This window comes from Canis lupus, chromosome 8 (assembly GCF_011100685.1).
Source record: "Canis lupus familiaris isolate Mischka breed German Shepherd chromosome 8, alternate assembly UU_Cfam_GSD_1.0, whole genome shotgun sequence".
NCBI lineage: Eukaryota > Metazoa > Chordata > Mammalia > Carnivora > Canidae > Canis > Canis lupus.
This window is the reverse complement of record NC_049229.1, coordinates 38,901,373-38,921,221: the sequence shown is the minus strand read 5'-3', so window position 1 is coordinate 38,921,221 and position 19,849 is coordinate 38,901,373. Positions and strand designations below refer to the sequence as shown.

General features: G+C 46.8%; 1 protein-coding gene across 5 annotated transcripts in view; it reads right to left on the bottom strand.

Annotated features, from left to right (window-relative positions):
* Nucleotides 1–2,141: 2,141 nt before the first annotated feature.
* SYNE2 (spectrin repeat containing nuclear envelope protein 2) overlaps nt 2,142–19,849 on the bottom strand; it is a 268,443-nt gene continuing 250,735 nt past the window's right edge. For 2 of the 5 annotated variants that reach the window (XM_038544911.1, XM_038544912.1), the window contains 16 exons: nt 19,344–19,531; nt 18,681–18,831; nt 18,150–18,332; nt 16,577–16,714; nt 15,294–15,488; nt 13,863–14,145; nt 13,265–13,333; nt 12,211–12,350; nt 10,212–10,326; nt 8,962–9,164; nt 7,769–7,969; nt 6,503–6,631; nt 5,171–5,362; nt 4,090–4,176; nt 3,545–3,594; nt 3,032–3,254 (listed from right to left, as the gene is read on the bottom strand). In XM_038544911.1, coding sequence (XP_038400839.1) covers nt 3,032–3,254; nt 3,545–3,594; nt 4,090–4,176; nt 5,171–5,362; nt 6,503–6,631; nt 7,769–7,969; nt 8,962–9,164; nt 10,212–10,326; nt 12,211–12,350; nt 13,265–13,333; nt 13,863–14,145; nt 15,294–15,488; nt 16,577–16,714; nt 18,150–18,332; nt 18,681–18,831; nt 19,344–19,531 — 2,547 coding nt within the window. Of the gene's footprint in view, nt 3,255–3,544; nt 3,595–4,089; nt 4,177–5,170; nt 5,363–6,502; nt 6,632–7,768; nt 7,970–8,961; nt 9,165–10,211; nt 10,327–12,210; nt 12,351–13,264; nt 13,334–13,862; nt 14,146–15,293; nt 15,489–16,576; nt 16,715–18,149; nt 18,333–18,680; nt 18,832–19,343; nt 19,532–19,849 lie in introns of all 5 variants that reach the window. The other 3 variants (XM_038544908.1, XM_038544909.1, XM_038544910.1) reach the window with 3 other exon arrangements.

Below are 19,849 nucleotides of genomic sequence, written 5' to 3'. Positions count from 1 at the left end.
ACAAGTGGCAGGGCGGGGGGAGGCAGAGGGAGAGAGAAAAATCTCAAGCAGACTCCACACTCAGTGTGGAGCTCGATGTGCGGCTTGATCCCAGGACCCCAAGATCATGACTTGAGCCAAAGGCAGATGCTTAACTGACTGAGCCACCCAGGTGACCCAAAGATTTTTTTAAACAGTAGCAATTTAATCTTTGGTCAGCTAATCTCACCCTTGTGATTTATGATCGCAGGTACTATGTGTTCAAACAAAAGGTGGCCCACCCATGTAAAAGTCAATTATTTGGGTAGATTTTCTGTAATTACCCCATCTAAGTCAATTAGTATGATACCCCCATTAGGGATGGGGAGAAAAGTCACTCATTCATACTGAAGTGAAATTAATCCTAATAGTTGTTTGAAAATTTCCAACGTGTGTGGGGAATGGAAGATGCAAAACTTCTTAAAGGTATAAAACACGATCTCATAACACACGTTTGGGAATATGCTGAGCTTTGAGTGAGGAGAGGCTTGCTGGGCAAGGAGGGTAGAGTCTAGAAGCCTGGAGTACAGACTCAAGACTCAAAGACCTTTATCTTGAGAATGGATGTAAACAATTAGGCAGATGCGTTCCTTTTCCTGCAACTCTGACTTGCCCAAGAGTCAAAGGTTTCCAGAACCATCATGTCCCTTAGACTGAAAGGAAGAGAAGGAAGTAGAGATTCAGCCTTTTGCCTCTGGCAGAACTGGAGCAAGGAGCATCTAACCAACTGAGTGGCTTAGAGAAAAAGTTTGGGTAACACTTCTCACTTAAATGTCCCTCTGGGATTTTTGTTCATCCATGAAAAGAAATTATTTTAAAGCATCAAAAGACTTTTTAATTTTATCTATTTATTCTTTTTAAATATTTTTTTAAAGATTTATTTATTTATGATAGACATAGAGAGAGAGAGAGAGGCAGAGACACAGGAGGAGGGAGAAGCAGGTTCCATGCTGGGAGCCCATGCCGGGAGTCCCATCTCGGGACTCCAGGATCACGCCCTGGGCCAAAGGCAGGCGCTAAACCACTGAGCCACCCAGGGATCCCCCAAAAGACTTTTTAATTTTTTTTTTTTTTTATGATAGTCACAGAGAGAGAGAGAGAGAGAGAGAGGCAGAGACACAGGCAGAGGGAGAAGCAGGCTCGATGCCGGGAGCCCGACGTGGGATTCGATCCCGGGTCTCCAGGATCGCGTCCTGGGCCAAAGGCAGGCGCCAAACCGCTGCGCCCCCCAGGGATCCCCCAAAAGACTTTTTAAACTGCAAAGTACCCTTTTCTCCCCATCACTTTCATCAATTTGGTAACGTCAAGACAGATTCTTTTCAACTGGTACCCATTACATGAAGCTGCTTGCAACGTCTGACTCACAGAAGCGGCCACTGGTGCTGGAAGTCTGGTCATCTTCCGCAAGCCTCCTTGGCTTCCCCCAAGGTGTGTACTTGGTAGATAGAGAAGGAGAACTGACTGAGGTGGTGGTTAGGACAGTGGTGTCTCTCAAGTGTCAAGAGATGCAGGTTAGGAGCAGTTAACCCAGGAACTGGTTCAGTTCTAATCACACTCTCTTTGTTTCAGTGGGAAATAGTGGTGATAGAATTCTTTGGAAGGCAGGTGGTTTTGCCTGTAACATTTGTTAAATGTTGTTTGCTTTGGAAAGAGCTGGGAATAGAAAAATCTAGGTGGGGGCACCTGGAGGCTCAGTCAGTTAAGAGTCTGCCTTTGGCTCAGGTCATGATCTCCGGGTTCTGAGATCAAGCCCCATGTTGGGCTCCTCACTCATTGGGGAGTTTGCTTGTCCTTTCTCCCCACTCATGTTCTCTCTCTTACATCTTAAAAAAAAATATCTGGGTGAAATAATCCTTTCTTTTCTACCTCCCTTCCCTGCCATGCTGCCTTCATCCTTCCCTACACACTTGGAGGGTCACACACTGGGTAATGTCCACATCTACAAGTTGTGGGATTTTAGATCTCCTCTAAGTTACTCTGTATAAAGCTAAATAAGCAGAATATAAAATTCAGCTTAGAATTAAAAACCAATAAATCCCAAATATTTTAAAAATAATTTTTGTTCTGTGGAAGATTATGTATAACATTTAATTTGTAATATAATCCAGCACAACAAAAGGATGGATATTTTTTTGTTTGTTTTAATGAGAAACATACATACCACAAATAGCTTCAAGTTTTGGTAACAACCCCCCACCCCATGGCCAAATAGCTAAACAAAACCTGAAGCATCACTTAAAAGGTGAAAAGTCTTATAAAATTAACTTACAAAAACATCCCTAATCAAGTAGTTTGGCATTTACTGTACATTAGTCAAAAGCTCAAGCTAAAATCTGATTTTTTTTAAAAAATCAAAGTTTACATTATTCATACAGATTCAGCATTGTTAAAAAATATGCACAAATAACCACATCCATGCAATATAATTTCTTTAAAAATTTAAAGCAATATAAAAGAGCAGACCTAAGTACAGAACAGAACATTTTGGTTTATAACCTGTAGCTCGAGATTGCTAGCTGATTGGAGTAACATTAATTCTAAATATTTTAAATATGATTGTTTCAATCAATCAGCTAAGGGTGCCTGTGAGTTTCTGAACCATTTCTAAGGTGGAATCCACTTGCTTGTTTCTGTAATATGTGATGAATGCTACTGTTCATGGAGCATATAAGCTACACTTATAGTGTTTTACAGATAAATCAGAATTTCACAGAGTGCTTGGCTCTTTGGGGAAACTGCAGTTTCCACAGATCCCGAGACCAATTGACTAGTTTTGCCAAACCGCCCGAGGTAACTGCTGCCCAGGCTCCCGGCCCCCAGGGAGGAAGAGCAGCTGAAAGCTGCCCTGGGTCCTGAGAGTGAGAGCCCTCTCCGCTGAGCCTGGAGGCCGGGTCCGCAGCAGGTCCCTGGGTCAGGCCAACGCTAAGGGCCCCTCACTGACCGGTCTGGGGCCACGAGTTGGGCACCCATGAGAACGAGCTGGTGGTGCGGTGCTGCAGGCCAGGCAGGGCCTCTAGGTGGGAGGGGGCCCGTTGGTGTACCTCAGCATGGGGTAAAAGGACCTGGCGAAGTTGTTGGCCTGGGTGCAGCTGTAGTCCTCTTCGGAGGAGGGCAGCAGGCAGGCCAGGAGCAGCAGCAGCAGGAGGAGAAGCTGTAGGGGCAGTGCGGCCCGGATCACCCGCGACACGAAGGAGCGCTGTGGCCGGGAGCTGCCGGGGCCAGCAGGGCCGGGCACCCTGCCAACGGACGAGGTGGAGAGCTGAGCAGGAGACTCCAGAGGCAACCCCCCCAACCCCCGCCACACCTCGGGTTACCCGACCCCTCGCTTGTGTCAAGTAAGACATCCAGGACCTGAGATTAAAGTGGTTCAGTCCTGGAAGAGCAGCCCAGCTCTTTCCAGACCAAATAAAAAAAAAAACCCAGTCTCTTTGTTAACAAAGACCTCAAGCGTGGCCTGGGGGAAGATGGGTATGGTGCCTGTGTGGAACAGGGGGACTCACTGCTGTGACTGCGGGGGCCCCCTTACCTGCTGTCCATCTTATTCTGGTCTTTTGTCATTCTCTCTGCTCCACACTGCTAGATAAAAAATAATCCAGTTAGTAATTGAAGACTTAGTCCTGGCCAGGATAAAACATGCCTGCCTTAGGTCGTCTTCCTGCCAAGCTTTTGAGACCAGAGTAATACATTTGAGATTGTACTCCATGAGGTAAGAGATAATTGGGTTTGTTAAACTAATGAGAGTTTCACGGTCCCGTTTGTTGATTGGTGGTTAATGGGGGATATTGGGAAGCCCCCTCCACAATACTAGAAGGGCTCCCGTCTTTCACAACCTTCTTCAGTTCCAGGGAAGAGCAGCTGATAAGACAGCCTTTCAGATGGGTTGGTTGTTAAAGGTGTATTTCAAAATTTTTTTTAATCTTTAGAGTCAGCCTCTCCACTGACCAGCAGGTGGAAGTGGATCTGTGCTACTGTGAAATGAGGGACAGGGCCTTGGGAGTCTCCAGTTCCTGTCACCTCGGTAACTTTGAAAAAACCACCAGCGCAATCCTCATGGCAGAAAGGGGCTCTCACCTGTGCTTGGGGAGCTGGCACGGATGTTCCTGGAGGCTGGTCTCCGGAGTCTACCTCGTCCAAGCTGGGCAGAGATGGATCCAGGTTCTGAAATCCACACCCCAAGGATTCAGTTCAGGGAAACAGAGGGTTCTGAATAGTCTCAAGAGCACAACAATGTGCTTCATGCAGATTCTTCACTGTTTTACTCACCCCCTCCCCCAGCTCAAATCTTTCTGGAAGAAGGAGCTCCTCTTCTCACTCCCCACTTTAACATTTCTTTTTGTCTAGAAAAGTCCCTCTCAGACAAGGCAAGGCCAACCACTAGCATTAAACACCAATAGCACCCACTGGGGGACACTGAGTTTAGCTGCAGCAAGAGGGACAGGATCACTGGACAGTGAGCTTCAGATGTGCTGATGTAATCACATGGCCACCAACACACCAAAGCCTCGGCTGCATGGGCAAAAATGTAACTCCAGAACGGAGAGGGCAGGCCTGCCCTAAGTCTGATGAGGCCATAGCTTGGGTTTGTTCAGACTTGGATCACATTTTAAAGAGAAGATAGAGAACTGGGTGGGGGGGGGGGGGGTCAGGGGACAGTGACCAAGACAGTGAAGAGGGCTCTGTTCAGCATGAAGGCAGGTCAGAGATGATAGAGGGATTAGACTTGTTTTTCATAGGCCAGCCATATGAATATGTAGATACTACATTCTTGTCTTCCCCTTCCAAATGATAGGACAACGTCAAAGAGCTAGTGTAACTTTTTAAGGCCCCACAGCTTTTAGTAAGGGACAGGACTGGAGACTGCTCAGCCCACGTGCTAACGGCCTCCCTCTTGCAGCAAGGCTGCCATACTGCTTTCCTGTTCATATCTAAGCAGACATCTTTCTATTTAAAAGCACAAGTTGGAGGCCTGGGGGACTCAGTTGAGCATCTGCCTTCGGCTCAGGTTATGACCTCAGGGTCCTGGGATCGTCCCCTTTCTCAGCAGGGAGCCTGCTTCTCCCTTTCCCCTCTGCCAGTTGCTCCCCCTGCTTGTGTTCGTTCTCTATCAAATAACAGCACTTAAAAAAAAAAAAAAAGCTGTAAGTGGACGCACCTGGCTTCCCTGCAAGGACATTAAATCTTGGGACACTTGCTCCAGTAACTGGTTGAGTTTCTTCTCAATAACATGTACCTTCTCTTCAGCCTCAATATAGTCTTCTCCATGCCCCTTAGAAAGAAGACTGTCTGAAATCTCTCGTAAAGTGTTTACTGGAGGTTGACGTTCCACGAGCTCCTTTTCCAGTTGCTATAAATAAAATGTATGAAACAGCTGCTTAGTGTGGCCAGAGGAGGGTTTCTTAGTGCTGGGAAAGCTCAGGATGAATGAGGGGCGGGGGTCAACTCCAGAATCTTCTGCTTATGTGTGCCTGTGGGTGTCTTCAAGCCCAGCATCATTTGGGCAGCAAGTATGTTATACTGTTTTCCACTCCTCCTTATTCTGAAGACAATTTAATGCTGGAGGAGTTAGAGGAAAGAAGTAAGTGGAAGATGGGACTTTGGTCCACTGCAGGAGGAAGTCAAGGAAACATCTAAATTGGACAAGTTGAGAAACAGCAGCTCAAGAAATAAAGGCATGTGTCAAATTAGCCTGAATTGTTGATCCCCTTGCTTGCTGTCCGATATGATAGCCACTAGACAACATGGGGCTATTTAAAATGAAAAATTCAGTTTGAGTTACAGTAGCCACATTTCAACTGCTCCACAGCCACCTCCACCTCCAGCTATCATACTGGAGAGCACAGACACAGAACATTTCCTTCATGCAGAAAGTTTGTTGAAGAGTGCTGCTCTTGAGAGTGGGACTTTACAAAGATTTTAGCATAAGAATGTTTATTAAATAATAACCAGTACTTTATAATTGAACCACATACAAATTTATGGATAAGAATGTCACCTGGTTAGTGAAATAAATATATGAAAACATAACTAATCACTGACCTCTACCCCTGAAACCAATAATACATTATATGTTAATTAAATTTAAATTACAACACAACACAACTACCCTTCAAGAAATAAGACTTTTCTATAGTGGATTTAGAAAACTTATACAGCTCATTTGTGTCTATCGAGTAATTGAGCATATTTTCCCCTGAATGAGTCATATTCACAATGGAGAAAAGACTTCTAATCAAATGGCCTTAAGTATCTCAGGATATTGCTAAACACCTATGTCCCCAAGTCCTGGGAGTCTAAGAGACTTCTTACTTTTGGCCATGGCTCGTCCTGCAAGTCATTCTGCTTCAGAACTACTTATAGGTACCAAGCCAGGCAGGAGTGCAGAACGCCACACTGGCATCATTCCCAGGAACACTAGGTGAGGCTACCTAAGGGCTCACCTGATGGAGGTCAGTGACAAGGGAGGTCCCCCTTAGAAGAAACTTACCATCAGTTCTCCCTGACACTCCAGGAGGACCTGTGGGTCGGCCTCTGGGTCAGTGACATGAGCCTTCTGCCTCCGGCTCTCAGCACTTGCTAACCATAGCAACAGATCTTGACTCAACTGATGGAAGTCCTTTAAAAAAAAAAAACAGCACAGACATACACACATCACGGCACTGCCTCTTCTGTAAAGGAAGGTGTGCTGAGAAGCAGCGTCTTGGGCCTTCATAGTATTTACTCTTCTTGTATTTGTGCAGTGAATAAAAGGGCCAGATTTATTTTTATTTTATTTTTTTAAAGATTTTATTTATTTATTCATGAGAGACACACAGAGAGAGGGAGGCAGAGACACAGGCAGAGGGACAAGCAGGCTCCATGCAGGGAGCCTGTGCGGGATTCGATCCCAGGACTCCAGGATCACGCCCTGGGCCGAAGGCAGGCGCTAAACCACTGAGCCACCCAGGGATCCCAAAGGGCCAGATTTAAATGAAATGCCAGGGCCCCAAAACAAGGAAAAGGGAAAGCAGAAGAGAGGATACAGTCCTGGGAGGCATGTGAAATTCTGTCAAGTGAAAAAGGCTAGTAGAAAGGCAGGGTTTCAGAATGCTCCCCACCGTGGCTATTACATAGACAACGCAAATTACTCAGCAAATCTGCTGGATTCAGTGGCAAAGGGAGACACTTCAATAGGGCAGGCTGTGGCCCAGGGACAGGGCTGCGCGGGGTTTTGCCGGTGGGCTTGTGTTCCTAAAGATGGGGTCAGAGCTAACACGGAGTGAGCATTTACCATGTGTTCAGTGTTGGGCTAAGATTATACGAATTTAGTCCTAAAAAGAAGCTCACGAGGTAAAGACTAACATTATTCTCATTTTTTAGATAAGGAAACAGAGGTCTAGCAGGCACAGTGATTTGCCCAGTCACACAGCTACTAAAGCTCTAGAGTTGGGTTGAACCACTCCTTCTCTGGGCCAGGTCTATATGGTCCTGGCAAAAGGACAGAGATGGGGCCATGTGGGGTGGCATTTCTGACCTACTGGAATGCTCTCTGGAACCCTTATGCAAGGAATGGGCCAGGGCAACAGAACAGGAGACACAGAGTAAGTGGCAGGTCTCAGGGACAGCAGCTGGGCCTCTTGGAAACAAATGGTAAAGCACATTTCCCTAACACAAGCCATATTTGTGCCAAAGCAGCCCCATGATAAAAATATCTGCTTCTCCCACCCACGTGGGCCTGGCTGTGCCCAGGACCGGGTCCTAGGTGCCGGCATACCTGGCACTGCATGAGGGACTGCCGTAAGCCCTCTCTCCAGCTCTCCACAGCTCCCTGTGCCGCGTCCCAGCGCAGCCCCAGCTGGCCAACTCTACTCTGGAGCTCGTTGGACTCCGCGCTCTCAGTCTGCAGAAATTCCTGGCTGCTCGTGTTGACGGAGACCACTAGAGCCTTGTAGGTGTCAAAGGCTTTTAAGATCTCCTACCGCAGAGGAAAAGGACTGGGTTAAGCATCCTGAAAATAGTGACGTCGGGTTCATGTGAACCTCAGTGGGGAATGGATCTGCCAAACACTTCTCTAAGCCGTGGCCACAGAAACAAGAGTGACCTTGCCTGTAACTGGCTGAGCAGCATCAGGTGAGGAGCTGTCTTACAAGGTCAGTGACCTTGGCTGGCCAGGCTGAAAGCAGAGGCCAGTCTGCTGGCTGGCCAACTCAACCAGAGGCGTGAAAAGACCCCCTGAGCCCTGGTGGGCTTATTTTTTGACTAGATTAAAAGTCTTCTAGATGAAGGACACATAGTTATCCTGCACATGCTCCTAGATATCAGAGAAGTGTTATTCCTTAGCATGAACAGTAATTCTAGATATTTTAGTGCATAAAATAATAGTACCAATGTGAAAACTGACTGGATACCCCGAACCCCTGCCCTGGGTTATCTTAGGAGCTCAGGCTCATGCTCAGGGGACCCTCCAAGTGCAGGGCTCTAATGGCCTCTTCTCCCGGGCTCCCTGGCCAGTTCTGGTGGGGTAATGGCAGAATATGTGGGTGACAAATCCTGTATAACAGAGTAACCACATCAGGCCACAGAATCCATCAGTAGGTGAGCTGGTCCTTCTCCTCATCCTCAACACTTTACCACCAGAGTGGACAGCACAGTTTGGAAGGGTGTTTTTAAGCTGCCTGGCAGTGGTCATTAGCACCTCCATGAGTCTAGGCGGGTCACAGGGGATCTGAGATGCACCTCCCCAGCGCCTCTTTGGCCTTTGGGATCATATGCAGACACTGTTCTGAATGAAAACAAAAACCTACATCCATGTCCTTGCCAGTTTCAGAAGTGGAATGGGCCAGAATGCTCCCATACCGGTCTGCAGTGTGCCACCTGCACCACTGACAGATGTGCCCTGCTGGCCCTGCCCAGCAAGTGTCCACATGCACGTTCTGAATCCCTCTTCCCTCCATGCCTGCCCCTCACCTTAAGCCGCTTCACTCGGAGCTGCATTTCCCAGATATCAGAGGGAGGCTCTGCCGCCTTTAATGTCTCTAGCTCTGCTTCAGTTTCTTTCAGCCAAGTGGTGATGTCACTGATCTCAGAGTTCAGCTGCTGCAAGTTCTGTTTTATTCGGAGTTGATTGTGAAGTTCTTGTGCTTGAATCAGCTCCCATCTGTCAAAGGCACCTGGAATAAAAAGTCACTGATGAAAAGAAGCAATAGTGCTGACAGATCTCTCTGCCTCCAACTTAGTCCAGGATCAGGGTGACAAAACCTGTAGGGGATGCTCCTTGCTGAGGGCTCAGGTTTAGGAGTCCTCACTTCCCCTGGAAGGATGCAATAGCATGCTTCCCTTGCTTTCTTTCAAGGCTTGTGCCACAACCTTCCCACAAAGGCTAGAATGAGCTGGGGAGCGGGGGGCAGGAGACCCAATGGTATTGCCAACGTGCACTGCGGGCCCACGTTCAGCATTTTAGTTGATGCTGTTTTTAGGGCACTTTGTCTTTTGGTTCATAAAACATCAAGTCAATGCTATTAGTTTGACTTTTGGCTTAGTTGAATAATTACTTTTAAAATCATTGAACCTGTCTTGTGAGGAGACACCTGGCAACCCTTTGGTCATCGTCTACATGTCTGATCTTTACTTATAATTGACATCATTAAAACATGCACTTCACCATAAGAGGCTCATTCTGTTAATATTTGAAGAATAGTTTTGAAAGTAAACAGCTTAGGAATTTGTTCATAAATACAAATCAGCTGGTTCTGTTTCTGCATTTTTAAAAAATTTCTTTTAAAGTAATCACTATGCCCAACATGGGGCTCGAACTTAAAACCCCAAGATCAAGAGCTGCACCCTCTACTGACTAAGCCAGCCAGGTGCCCCATAAGTCAGCTGATTCTAAAGTAACATTGACTGCTATAGGCTGTTTTGGTAGATTATAGTTGTTCTTTTTTTTTTTTTTAAAGGTGGGGAGAGGCAGAGGGAGAGAGAGAATATTAATAAGCAGGCTCTACATTGCATGCAATCCACACACACATGGCTGGATCTTATGACCCTGAGATCATGACCTGAGTTGAAACTAAGAGTTGAATGCTTCACTGAGCAATCCAGGTACTCCTAATTGTTCAATTCTTAATTAATGTTCTGTTGAACAATGACTTAAAGTAAAAGCTCAGCTAACTCAAAATACAGCCTTTGCCTGTCCTAAAAACTGCCTAATTTAACTGTACCTGACTGCTGCCTGGTGAGAGCGGCCAGTCCTTTGTCTTCCTGCCGTGAGCTGCCATTCAAGACTCTGGAGCCTTCTTTACCACCATCAGTGCCTGGGGATAGCAGCAGCTTTACCTAGAATAAGCCAGTTTTTACATTACCATTCATAAAATTTCAACAGCTGTGTGAAGATTAACTTGGTTCATAGTAACAGGTAGGAAATGAAGATACGGGATCTCTTTCCTTTGAAGGGTAACTTGCTATTAATATGGAAGTTTTTAGTGTATTGGGTGCATTTATAAGTAAGCAGAGCTAACAACAGAAATAAAGCCTTGGTAAAGGCCAAGACGGTGGGGAAGCAGGTGAGATGTCAGTGTTGGAAATAAAATGGCCTAATCTGGGGCTTCCTAACACTCCTCAAATGAACCATGCAAAAAAAGTTAAAAACTTTTTAAACTTTTGCCAGGCTGTTACTGTGTGCACTTTCACATTTGTACAGTGTTTTGCAAAATTCAGTACTCCCTCCCAGTTGCTCTCTAGAGCTGGTTGGCAGGTTATCACCAGGAATTGGAAACACATAGAGGACAAATCTGCCTCTTGGGGCCATTCATTACCAAGCATTTATCTTTCACTGCACATATTGACTCTTCTATTAGCACAGAGCTCATTGGGCTATTATTATCTCAGGCCTTTCCAAAAATAAATGTATCCTTTTTAGAAAAGCCAAGCTTTCTTTGGTTTGTGTCCATATGGCCAACTTGTGTGGAATGCAAAAAAAATAAACCTCTTCAGATTTCTGGTGACATGCCTAGTTTCAGACACACACACACACACACACACACACACACACACACAAAATCAGTGGAACTTTTAAAACTGGCCAGGTGAAGAACACAAGCATAATCACTGGGAGAGGCCAAACCAGGTGGCCCTGGATCCAAAGCAAAGGTGAGGTGCTGGGGTCCCTCTCCCTCAGACTGTCAGGTCTTATTCTGTATCCCAAAGGGACAGACTAAAACTGACAACTGCTTGCTAAGCAAGAGGAGGAGCTGCTGAATTGGGCATGGCAGCCCACTATCAAATGACTTGGGTCTGTCTGTATTGCTAGAATCTTCTCCAGTTATCCAGCAATATTCACTCTTAGACACAGAGGGAACTTTGAAGACTAATCCAGTGCTGCTCACACTGCTTCTGGTTTCTCTATAAGATGATTATTAAAAGTGCACACAGACATCCTAATTTCAACTCGCTTGTCACTAATTCCCTGTACTAGGGATGATCTGGAGCCAACATTAAATCCTAGGCTGGCTGCCCCCAACAGCTGCGTAGCCAGAGCATGCCAAAGACTCATGTTGCCTGAGGAAAACATAATGAAGAAGGAACAGTCACTCTTATAAACAACGACAAACCATATATGGTAGTAATAGTAATAATAGTAACAGTGACCACTTGGCAGGGTCTTCTTCATACTTTTGTACAAATCAGTTCCCACAACGATTAGGTACAGTAGGTTTAGCCTCAGGCAAGGAAGGCTTACAGAGGCAAGACAAAGTGCTATGGCCCCAGAGCAGTTTATTGGTAGGGTTAGGAATCAAACCCACGTCTACCATAAAACACGGTCAAATCTTTCTAAATATGAAGGCACAATGTTTTGAATAGGATGCATAGTTGAAAGGTAAACAGAACACAGTTTGGGAGCTCAAGAGCAGCTTGGGAAAGCCAGTGCTTTGCTTCCCCACTACTCACACGGATGACTGGCTCAACAGTAATAATCACTGCCCCATCATGTCAATACACACAAAAACTGTTCTTGGCCAGAAGCCAGTCTTTAATCTGTTCTGCCAGGGTTCTAATGATGTATGGACAGGTCAGCAGAGATACTATCACTATGGGAAAACCAGCTCAAAATCCATGTGGAAAGCAAGCACGTACAGCACACACCAATATCCCTCCCTCTCTTCAAAACTTTAACTATTAATCATGCACTTGAGTTATGTTCTCAGTGCAGCCCAGACTTACATAGGCCGGTTTATAAGGGGTGCTGGAATCTGAGGGGATGGTTTGTACATTCCTATCACCTCCCATTTGTTTGTAGTGATGCTTGGGGCAGGAAGGGCTGTCAGGAACATGCCATGAGTGGTCCTCAGAAATGGATTTACCTGAAACAAAATACAGCAAGTGACAGTCTGTTCTCTCTAAGCAAAGGATTCATATTAAGTTACACAAAAAAGGTCATGGGTAACATGGCATCAGGTTATAGTATAATATGAGTTCTGCAGCTTTCCTTGCAAAGCATGCATGTTTGCAAAAATGTCAGTATGTCCCAGAAGGGAATGAAATGAGAGTCATGCAACTGAGCAGCATTGTACCTTCACTAGATGGGTTCACAATGGAGCACAACAAACATATGATTTTTTGCAGGATGAGTGGCATTTTGGAGCCAGGACATCTAGTGGTGGGGACACTGGCAGCAAAGCTGGAGCTGGGGGCCAAGAGGACTGAAGGCCTCTCAGGAGAGGGGTAGAGTGAGCATCAGGATGGACTTGGGGACCAAAGGGCCACTTGTGGGTCTACCCCACTATTGCACATGGGATGGGACAGGGAACGAAGGTTAGAGCTGCAAGTCAAGGAAAGGAAAGTTTCTTCTCCTGTGGCAAATGCAACAGTACCTTTACCCCCACCCACCCATCTTCTTCCCAGGAAACACCATAAGCAAGGAAGGAAGTAGTTCCAAACCAAGCCACCATGAAGAAAGCTTGGCCTATGCCAAAGAACCTCAGTTAGATGGGGGGAAAATAAACATTTTAAAAGGCACCATGAAAGATTCCCTTCCGCACAGGCCTGAGGGGTAAGAGAGGGGTGGCATGGAGACTGCTTTTTTTTGGCCAGGGTTTTGTCAGGAGCACGCAGGTACGTGTGAGTATGGCAGTGTAAATACACCATGACACAAGGACCAAGGTGCATGGTGTCCACAGAAGGCAAAGGTCAGACATGACATGGGAGCGAGGTTTAGGATGCAGTGTGCGCCACAGGACGCTGCCATGTTGAGACACATGCACGGGCAGGGGCCTACCAGAAGATGCTTTCAAAGTTTTTGTGGTCATTTTAAGATATGCCTCAGGATTTTCAGGGATTTCTACATCTGAAAAAGAATAATGTCATTTTCCTCACTGCAGTCTGTAGATGAATGCCCAAGTATTAAGTTAAAACATAGAAACATTGTCAGCGGGAGAAGAAAAGTAACTACCCTTTATCTGTTTTATTAGAAAACTTGAAAAAACCAAAAGGATTTTTTTTTTCCAGCCAACTCTTGACTGAAGCAGTAGCGGGAGTGGGGAAAGTCCACAGAAAGAACAGACACGATCCACCGAACTCTGAGAAACTAAATTGAAAAGTTCACTGATGAGCCTCCCAAACAGCCAGAGCCATCAGGGAATAGCCTTCCTGTTCCAAGGTGAATTTCATTTCTTTTTCCCTTTCATTCTGCCTGTGATAGGGATGAGCCACTCTCAGGTAAGTCAAAGTGGGCAGGATAGAACACAAGAAGCCACAGAGGTCTGGTCAGCCATGAGCTGGACTCTGGGCCATCCAGAGGTGGCCGTCTTGCTAAGGTGCTAAAAACATAACCAGGTGGGTCACCCTCAAGGGCTCTGGAGACCTGAGGCCATTACCTGACAGCGCGCTGTAGTATGGGCCTTCCTCGTCATCTTCGTGAGAGGAGGAGCCCCCTACGTCCCCTGTGTGATCCCATTCCAGAGGGATGGAGTCCACGCTGACAGGGGTCTCGCAGCCAGACCGCTCAGGCCCCGGCGCCGGGGGCACCAGGTGACAAAGGGACTGGGGAGACGAGGGCTCCTCACTCTCTCTCCTTTTACGCCAGGAGTCGGCCTGGATTTCTCTGGGGTCCTCCATGTCCGTTTCATTCTCTGAGGCCTCTTTTTCTTCTTCCAATCCCTAAAAGCAGGGATGTCTGGTTTTCAGAATGAACCAGATTATAGGCTGCGGTGGGTGTGAGGAGCGCTGGGAGTCTGTCTGTCTGCTTAGCTGTGCCTGAAAATGGCTGCCATTGGCATTTCTGCGGCAGCTTTAGAAAAGAATCAGGTTCCCAGGGCCTATCTGTGTTTATTCTAATTTGGACTCTCTGGCGTGAGGCCTAGAATCTGTATTTTTCCTAGGAAAAATCTGAAGTTTGGTGATCTGAGGTAAGCAACGTTTATACAGAGAATAAGATATGGTGGCCAAAGTTTCATTGGCAGTTAATGGCAGGTTTACACCAACAAGCAGATCATTTAAATTAAAAAAAAAAAAAAAAAAAAAAAGAAAAAGTAAAGACCATTAAGAGGGTTCTTTCTTTCTTATCCTCAATCTTATTGTTCAGGATATAGAACCTTGGTCTCCCTATGCTGTAATGCCTCAGTCTAAGAAAAAGGACTATAAACTGCTATGTTTAGGAATGAGGGAATTATACCCTAATTTTTAAGGCTGGTCTGATGAAGAAATAACTATCAAGTTAGCCAGTTGGGGACCCAGAGGAGGAGAAAGCGGCCAGTTGTGTTGGTCAATAGGGTCATCATTAAAGCTTCTGGCGCACGAAGGCAACGAACGTTGAAGAATAGCCTGAACTCCACCTGAACTTCCTAAAAGGTCCCTCTGTCAAGGGAAACTTTGCAGCTGCCTTGGAAAACTGGTGCTTTTGACCCTTCAAAGGTGAGAACAGAGCACCAGAAAGGCACAAATGTTAAAAGCTTCCAGACACTAGCAGAAAAGTTACTACTATAAGCAAAACGAGAACACATACCACCGTATCCTAAGGATACAGACACGTCGGGAAAGCCCCGTACAGAGAACACATGGATAACAGGTAAGAGGATCAAGGACTTGCGGAAGTGCCATCATTCCACTGGGGGTGGGAGCCTCTAAGTAAGTAGGACTCCATGGGAATAGAGCCAAAATGAAACTAAAAATCCTCCCCTGCCCCCCTTTTAACCATAAAATACATCATAGCTGACTGTTCCATAGATCTCTCATTCTTTACAAATTTGGTCAAGTGTCAAGTCTCAGTAGCCCGGAGGCCCTCGGAGCGCGGGTGGCGCTCCACTTACCGGAGTGTGGGAGGTCAGCCTGCGGTGGAACCGGGAGACCCGGCCAAAGACCTCCTGGCAATACCGGTGCAGCTCCTCCAGCTCGTCCTCGATCAGCACGGCATCCAGGGGCTCGCTCTTCTGTATCAGCTGCTCCCCGAAAACGATGAGCTGATCAATCTTGTTGGTGTTTAATGTAATTTCTTGTTGGAAACCCTATTTAGAACATGAGAAAGAAAGGATTGCAAAGGAGGAAAGTTTCCCCGAGGATCCAGTGTTGGCCTCTTTTAACAGGGCCATAGAGCGAGCATCCAAACGTCACTGCTACCTCGCTCCTGAACCTAGCACTCTAGCTTTGTCAATTTTTAACAAAGTGACAATAAAGATTTCATAATTTAAAATGACTGCTTGTTATTTTTTCCCCTCTCCCTTCTGGGCATGGACTTCTTCAATCAAGATAATTCTAAAAGTGTGGCAGGGATAGGCATTTACTGTTATTGGGTGTGAGGGAGAAAACTTGTCTTATTGATGCTTGGTGGAAACAGAAAATTTCCCATAATAAGCCACCCACAGGCATTTGCTTTTGCTGACACAATAATCATCTCATTGGTGCCATTATATTAGGGAAGGCAAACTTCTATTTTTCAATTGCTTGTAAAAGCCAAGGAGGGAATTATGGTGAAATTAAAGTGAAATACAGATATTTGGGAGAGCAGAAGAGATCTGTTCTTAGCTCCATTTAAAAACATTATTTTTAAATAAATTTATTTATTTGAGAGAAAGAGTGTATGAATGAGAGAAAGAGAGAGGGCATAAGCAGGAAGAGAAGGAGAGGGAGAAGCAGGCTCCCTGGTGAGCAGGGAGCCTGATGAAGGGCTTGATTCCAGGACCCTGTGATTGTGACCTGAGCTGAAGCAGATGCTTAACTAACTGAGCACCCAGGTACCCCACTGGTCCCCCTCTTGATATAGATTTTCTTCCTGTCACATGCTACATGTTGCACTCAGACTCCAAGAGCTGGGGAAAGAGCATCTTATGAAATTGTTTCTGTTTGGAACCTAGAGAGCATTCTTCCCGTGGTTGATTATAAATGAAAAAGAATAAAGAGTCTTGTTCTAAATGACCACTTGACTAAGGAATAGTATCCTCGCTCATGATAACCCCGCAGGACACACGTGGGTAGAGCTGGCTGCTTTTAACAATTCTGGAATCTGCTCTTAGGGTATCAGGTAAAGTTTGTACTTGGCCAGCTCTCCTGGGCAAAGGTGCATTCTTCTGAGAGGAGCCAAAGAAAAAGGCCTTACATTCAGCTGGCGCATCTTGTCATCAGCATCACTCTCTGAGAAGTGCTCCACGTTGGTCAGCTGCAGGTCCATCTCTGTGAGCCACACAAGAATGCTCTCCCTGGTCCCCTCGAATTCTTCCCTTTGGTTGGTGAAATGCTGCGAAAGGGTGGAAAATATGTTTGTTTTGATGGCACAAGACAGTTCAAGTAGACAGCAATGTTATTTCTGAGAGGAAAGGGTACCCCAGGAGGCCCACAGGGCATTGGGCGGTCAGTGTGGGGTCAGGAGCCTGGCTCCTGGTCCTGGCTGTGTGATAACAAACAAGCCACCCCCCCAACTTCTCTGAGTCTTCGTGTCTTCACTGGCAAATCAGGGTGTGGGATGTTGACTATGATGTCACAGGTCCTTTCAGCATTTGAAATTCTATAATTCTCTAAGTCAGTGATTCCCCAACCTGCCCTTTGAGGAACCCCCTCAAAGTCCTGGCCAGGCACCTTGGGGTGTTTTTACCTTGTTAGCCTTCTGTGGAAGCTGTTGCTTGACCAAAATATTTAGTTTCAAGATGGAAAAGTACTGATCTCAGGGTGAAGCCTGGCCTAATGCCCCATTTGCCTTCTGTGAACTAATCCTGAATGTGCTCCCTCCAAGAAAGAAGACCTAGATTTATCGCCTCCAATTAAGGATGTCTCTTGGGTTACCACCTCACAGATGGGCAGCTGATTCTCAGACAAACAGTGTTCAGTGCCAAATGAAGGTCTACCCTGGTCATAGTCTAATCAGCAGGAGATCAAGAAATTAATGCAGCTGTCTTTTCAGTTGTCTGAAAAGTTAGCCCATTTTTTCCCTCAGGGGTAAATAAATAAATAAATAAATAAATAAATAAATTCAGATTCTCATCATCTTAGAAGGATTTCAAGAGTGTTCTGCCCCGAGGACAGAAGCAGGGATTGAAATTACTTCCTGCAGTCACAAACCACCCTGGCCCTGTCAGTTTACACCTAGACCTACAAAGGTTAACATATCATGTCTCCTGCATTACGGAAACCTTAGGTGAATGTCTATATTCAAAAATCAAACCAGCCTTTAAGGTTAAGTCAACGTGCTCTGAAATTTGGAGAATAATCATGCTCTCCAAGCTCCACAATGCAGAGGGCTCTGTCTACATCTCTTACGGCAAGAACCAGCGGAACACACAAAAACAGGCAGATGGGCAAGGTGGGCCTCGTTCCAGGCTCGGAGGCCCCTGTGCCTGACCTGGTGATGGCAGTGGGCTAGACTCTGGACAGTCTGTGAGCCAACGTGCAAACTTTTAGGGTTTACAGAAGTTGGAAAAAGATGTGCTCAGTACCACAGGCCCTGCCTAACAAGCCTATTCTTGGGCAAACGACCTCTTAAAAAACACAAAACAAAGCAAAACAAACCATGAACACTGGCAGCTTTGGCTTAGACCAAAGGGAAGGCCGGCTGGAAGAACGTTAAGATACCTTAGGCCTGAACTGAAATCTACCCATTGCTTCGCTACAAGCCTGGTATCGCCTATCGCTTCTCCCTGACGGCCTACGGGTAAGGCGGGTGACGGAGAGAAGGTTACTCTGAGTCTCCGCAGGACAGCCGTGACCCGCTTCTGGAGGTTGTCCCAGCGCTGGTTGCCCTCGTGCACCATGTGCTTCAGCTTGCTGGCCGTGTCGGTGCGGTTCTCCCGGGCCAGCCGCCGGTACTGCTTGTTGATGAGCTCCAGCTGCGTGAGCCTCTCGTGGATCTGCCGCTGGAAGGCCTGCGGCGCACAGGGGGGCACAGGGGAGCGTCAGGGCCAAGGCCGGCGTGCCCCCTCCCCGGCCGCGGGCGGCCTGCTTCGAGAGGTTGATCCCCGGGCCAAAATGGCAACAGAGCCCACCTCGCCTGCTCTGATGCTAAAGGACAGGCTCTCGAGTTCACTGCATGCCGCTGGGCATGACTCGGTCTTGTCTGGCAAAGCCGTCTGGGCAGCTGCTGGCAGGTGGCGGACTGCGCGTCCCCGGCCAGGGGTGGGGAAAGCCAGCCACCAAGAGGAAGCCATCTGAGCTGCCTTGGAGCCCACCTAGAGGCTTGGTTATCAGGAACACCGGGCTAGCGGGGGCTTTACCTCAAACCTCTTCAGCTCTTCTTTGGCATTTGTATACAACACCTCCGAGGAATTCGGGTAGGCTGCTGTCCTCTCCGCTGACTTGAGCCAGTCCTCAAAACGGGAGTAATCATCTAGAAATTTCTGCCACAGGCGCCACGTCTCCTCAATTCTGACAGGAGGTAAGCATCTCAATATAAGCCATCCATTTCAACTGTGAGCTTTCCTCTTTTTTTCCTCTCTTGACTGGTCCCACTCCCAACAACCCTTGCACTGGCACTGTTTGCTGGGGGTGGGGTGGGGGGGAGGGCCCTGATACCCCTCCTTCTATGAAATAACCAGAATATCCCCTTCTTGATCAGAATACCTTCCTCCTGAAACTGTCCCTCAAAGTTTCTGCTTCATATGGTTAACTGGTGGGAGACAGGGCTTTCCTCTACTGCTTTGTGACTAGGGACACAGAAGCACAGTGGCCGGCCATGGTTATATGTCAAGACACAGAACTGCTGGGGATAGCTGTTACTCCAATTATATTTTTCTTGAATAATTCATTTCATGAGCATGGTCACACCTACTGAGGCTTCTCTGCCCATAGCCTTAAGTGAAGTGAATAGAGCACACAGTTCCTGGTACAGAGATGTGGCTGACCGTGTGTACAACATCTAGGGGCCACTCAATTCTTACTTCATTCGTCGTTCCATTGACATGGCACAGATATTCCTCCAGCGTCGGTCCAAGCTTCTGGTGGTCTGCTGGATGGAGTCGCATTCAGTCTCATTGGCACAGGCATCGGAGTCATGCAGGAGGACATCACAGATGTTAAACACAGACTCCACTCCCGCACTGTGTTGTTCGATGTCTCGCTGCAGGTCCTAAAGTTGTAATAGAGTAAGGAGCACTTTGAGGTAGAGGTGGTGGTGGTGGTGGGGATGTGTGTGGGGGGAATGACTGGCACCGGAGGATCTATCTCCATGCCCCCCACCTTTCTTGTGGTCCAGGGGCATATCCACCTCAGGATCAGCAACAATGACTGTGTCTCTCTTACCTCTGTGCAACCTTGTGCTGTAGCACCTGACACAAAACCTAAACACTGGCAACAACTGGGACTTGTTTGTAGAACTGCCTAGAAGGGGTGGGAAGGCAGGAGCATCCTCTCCTGAGAGCCCACTGCCCCCATACTCTGGGGAGGT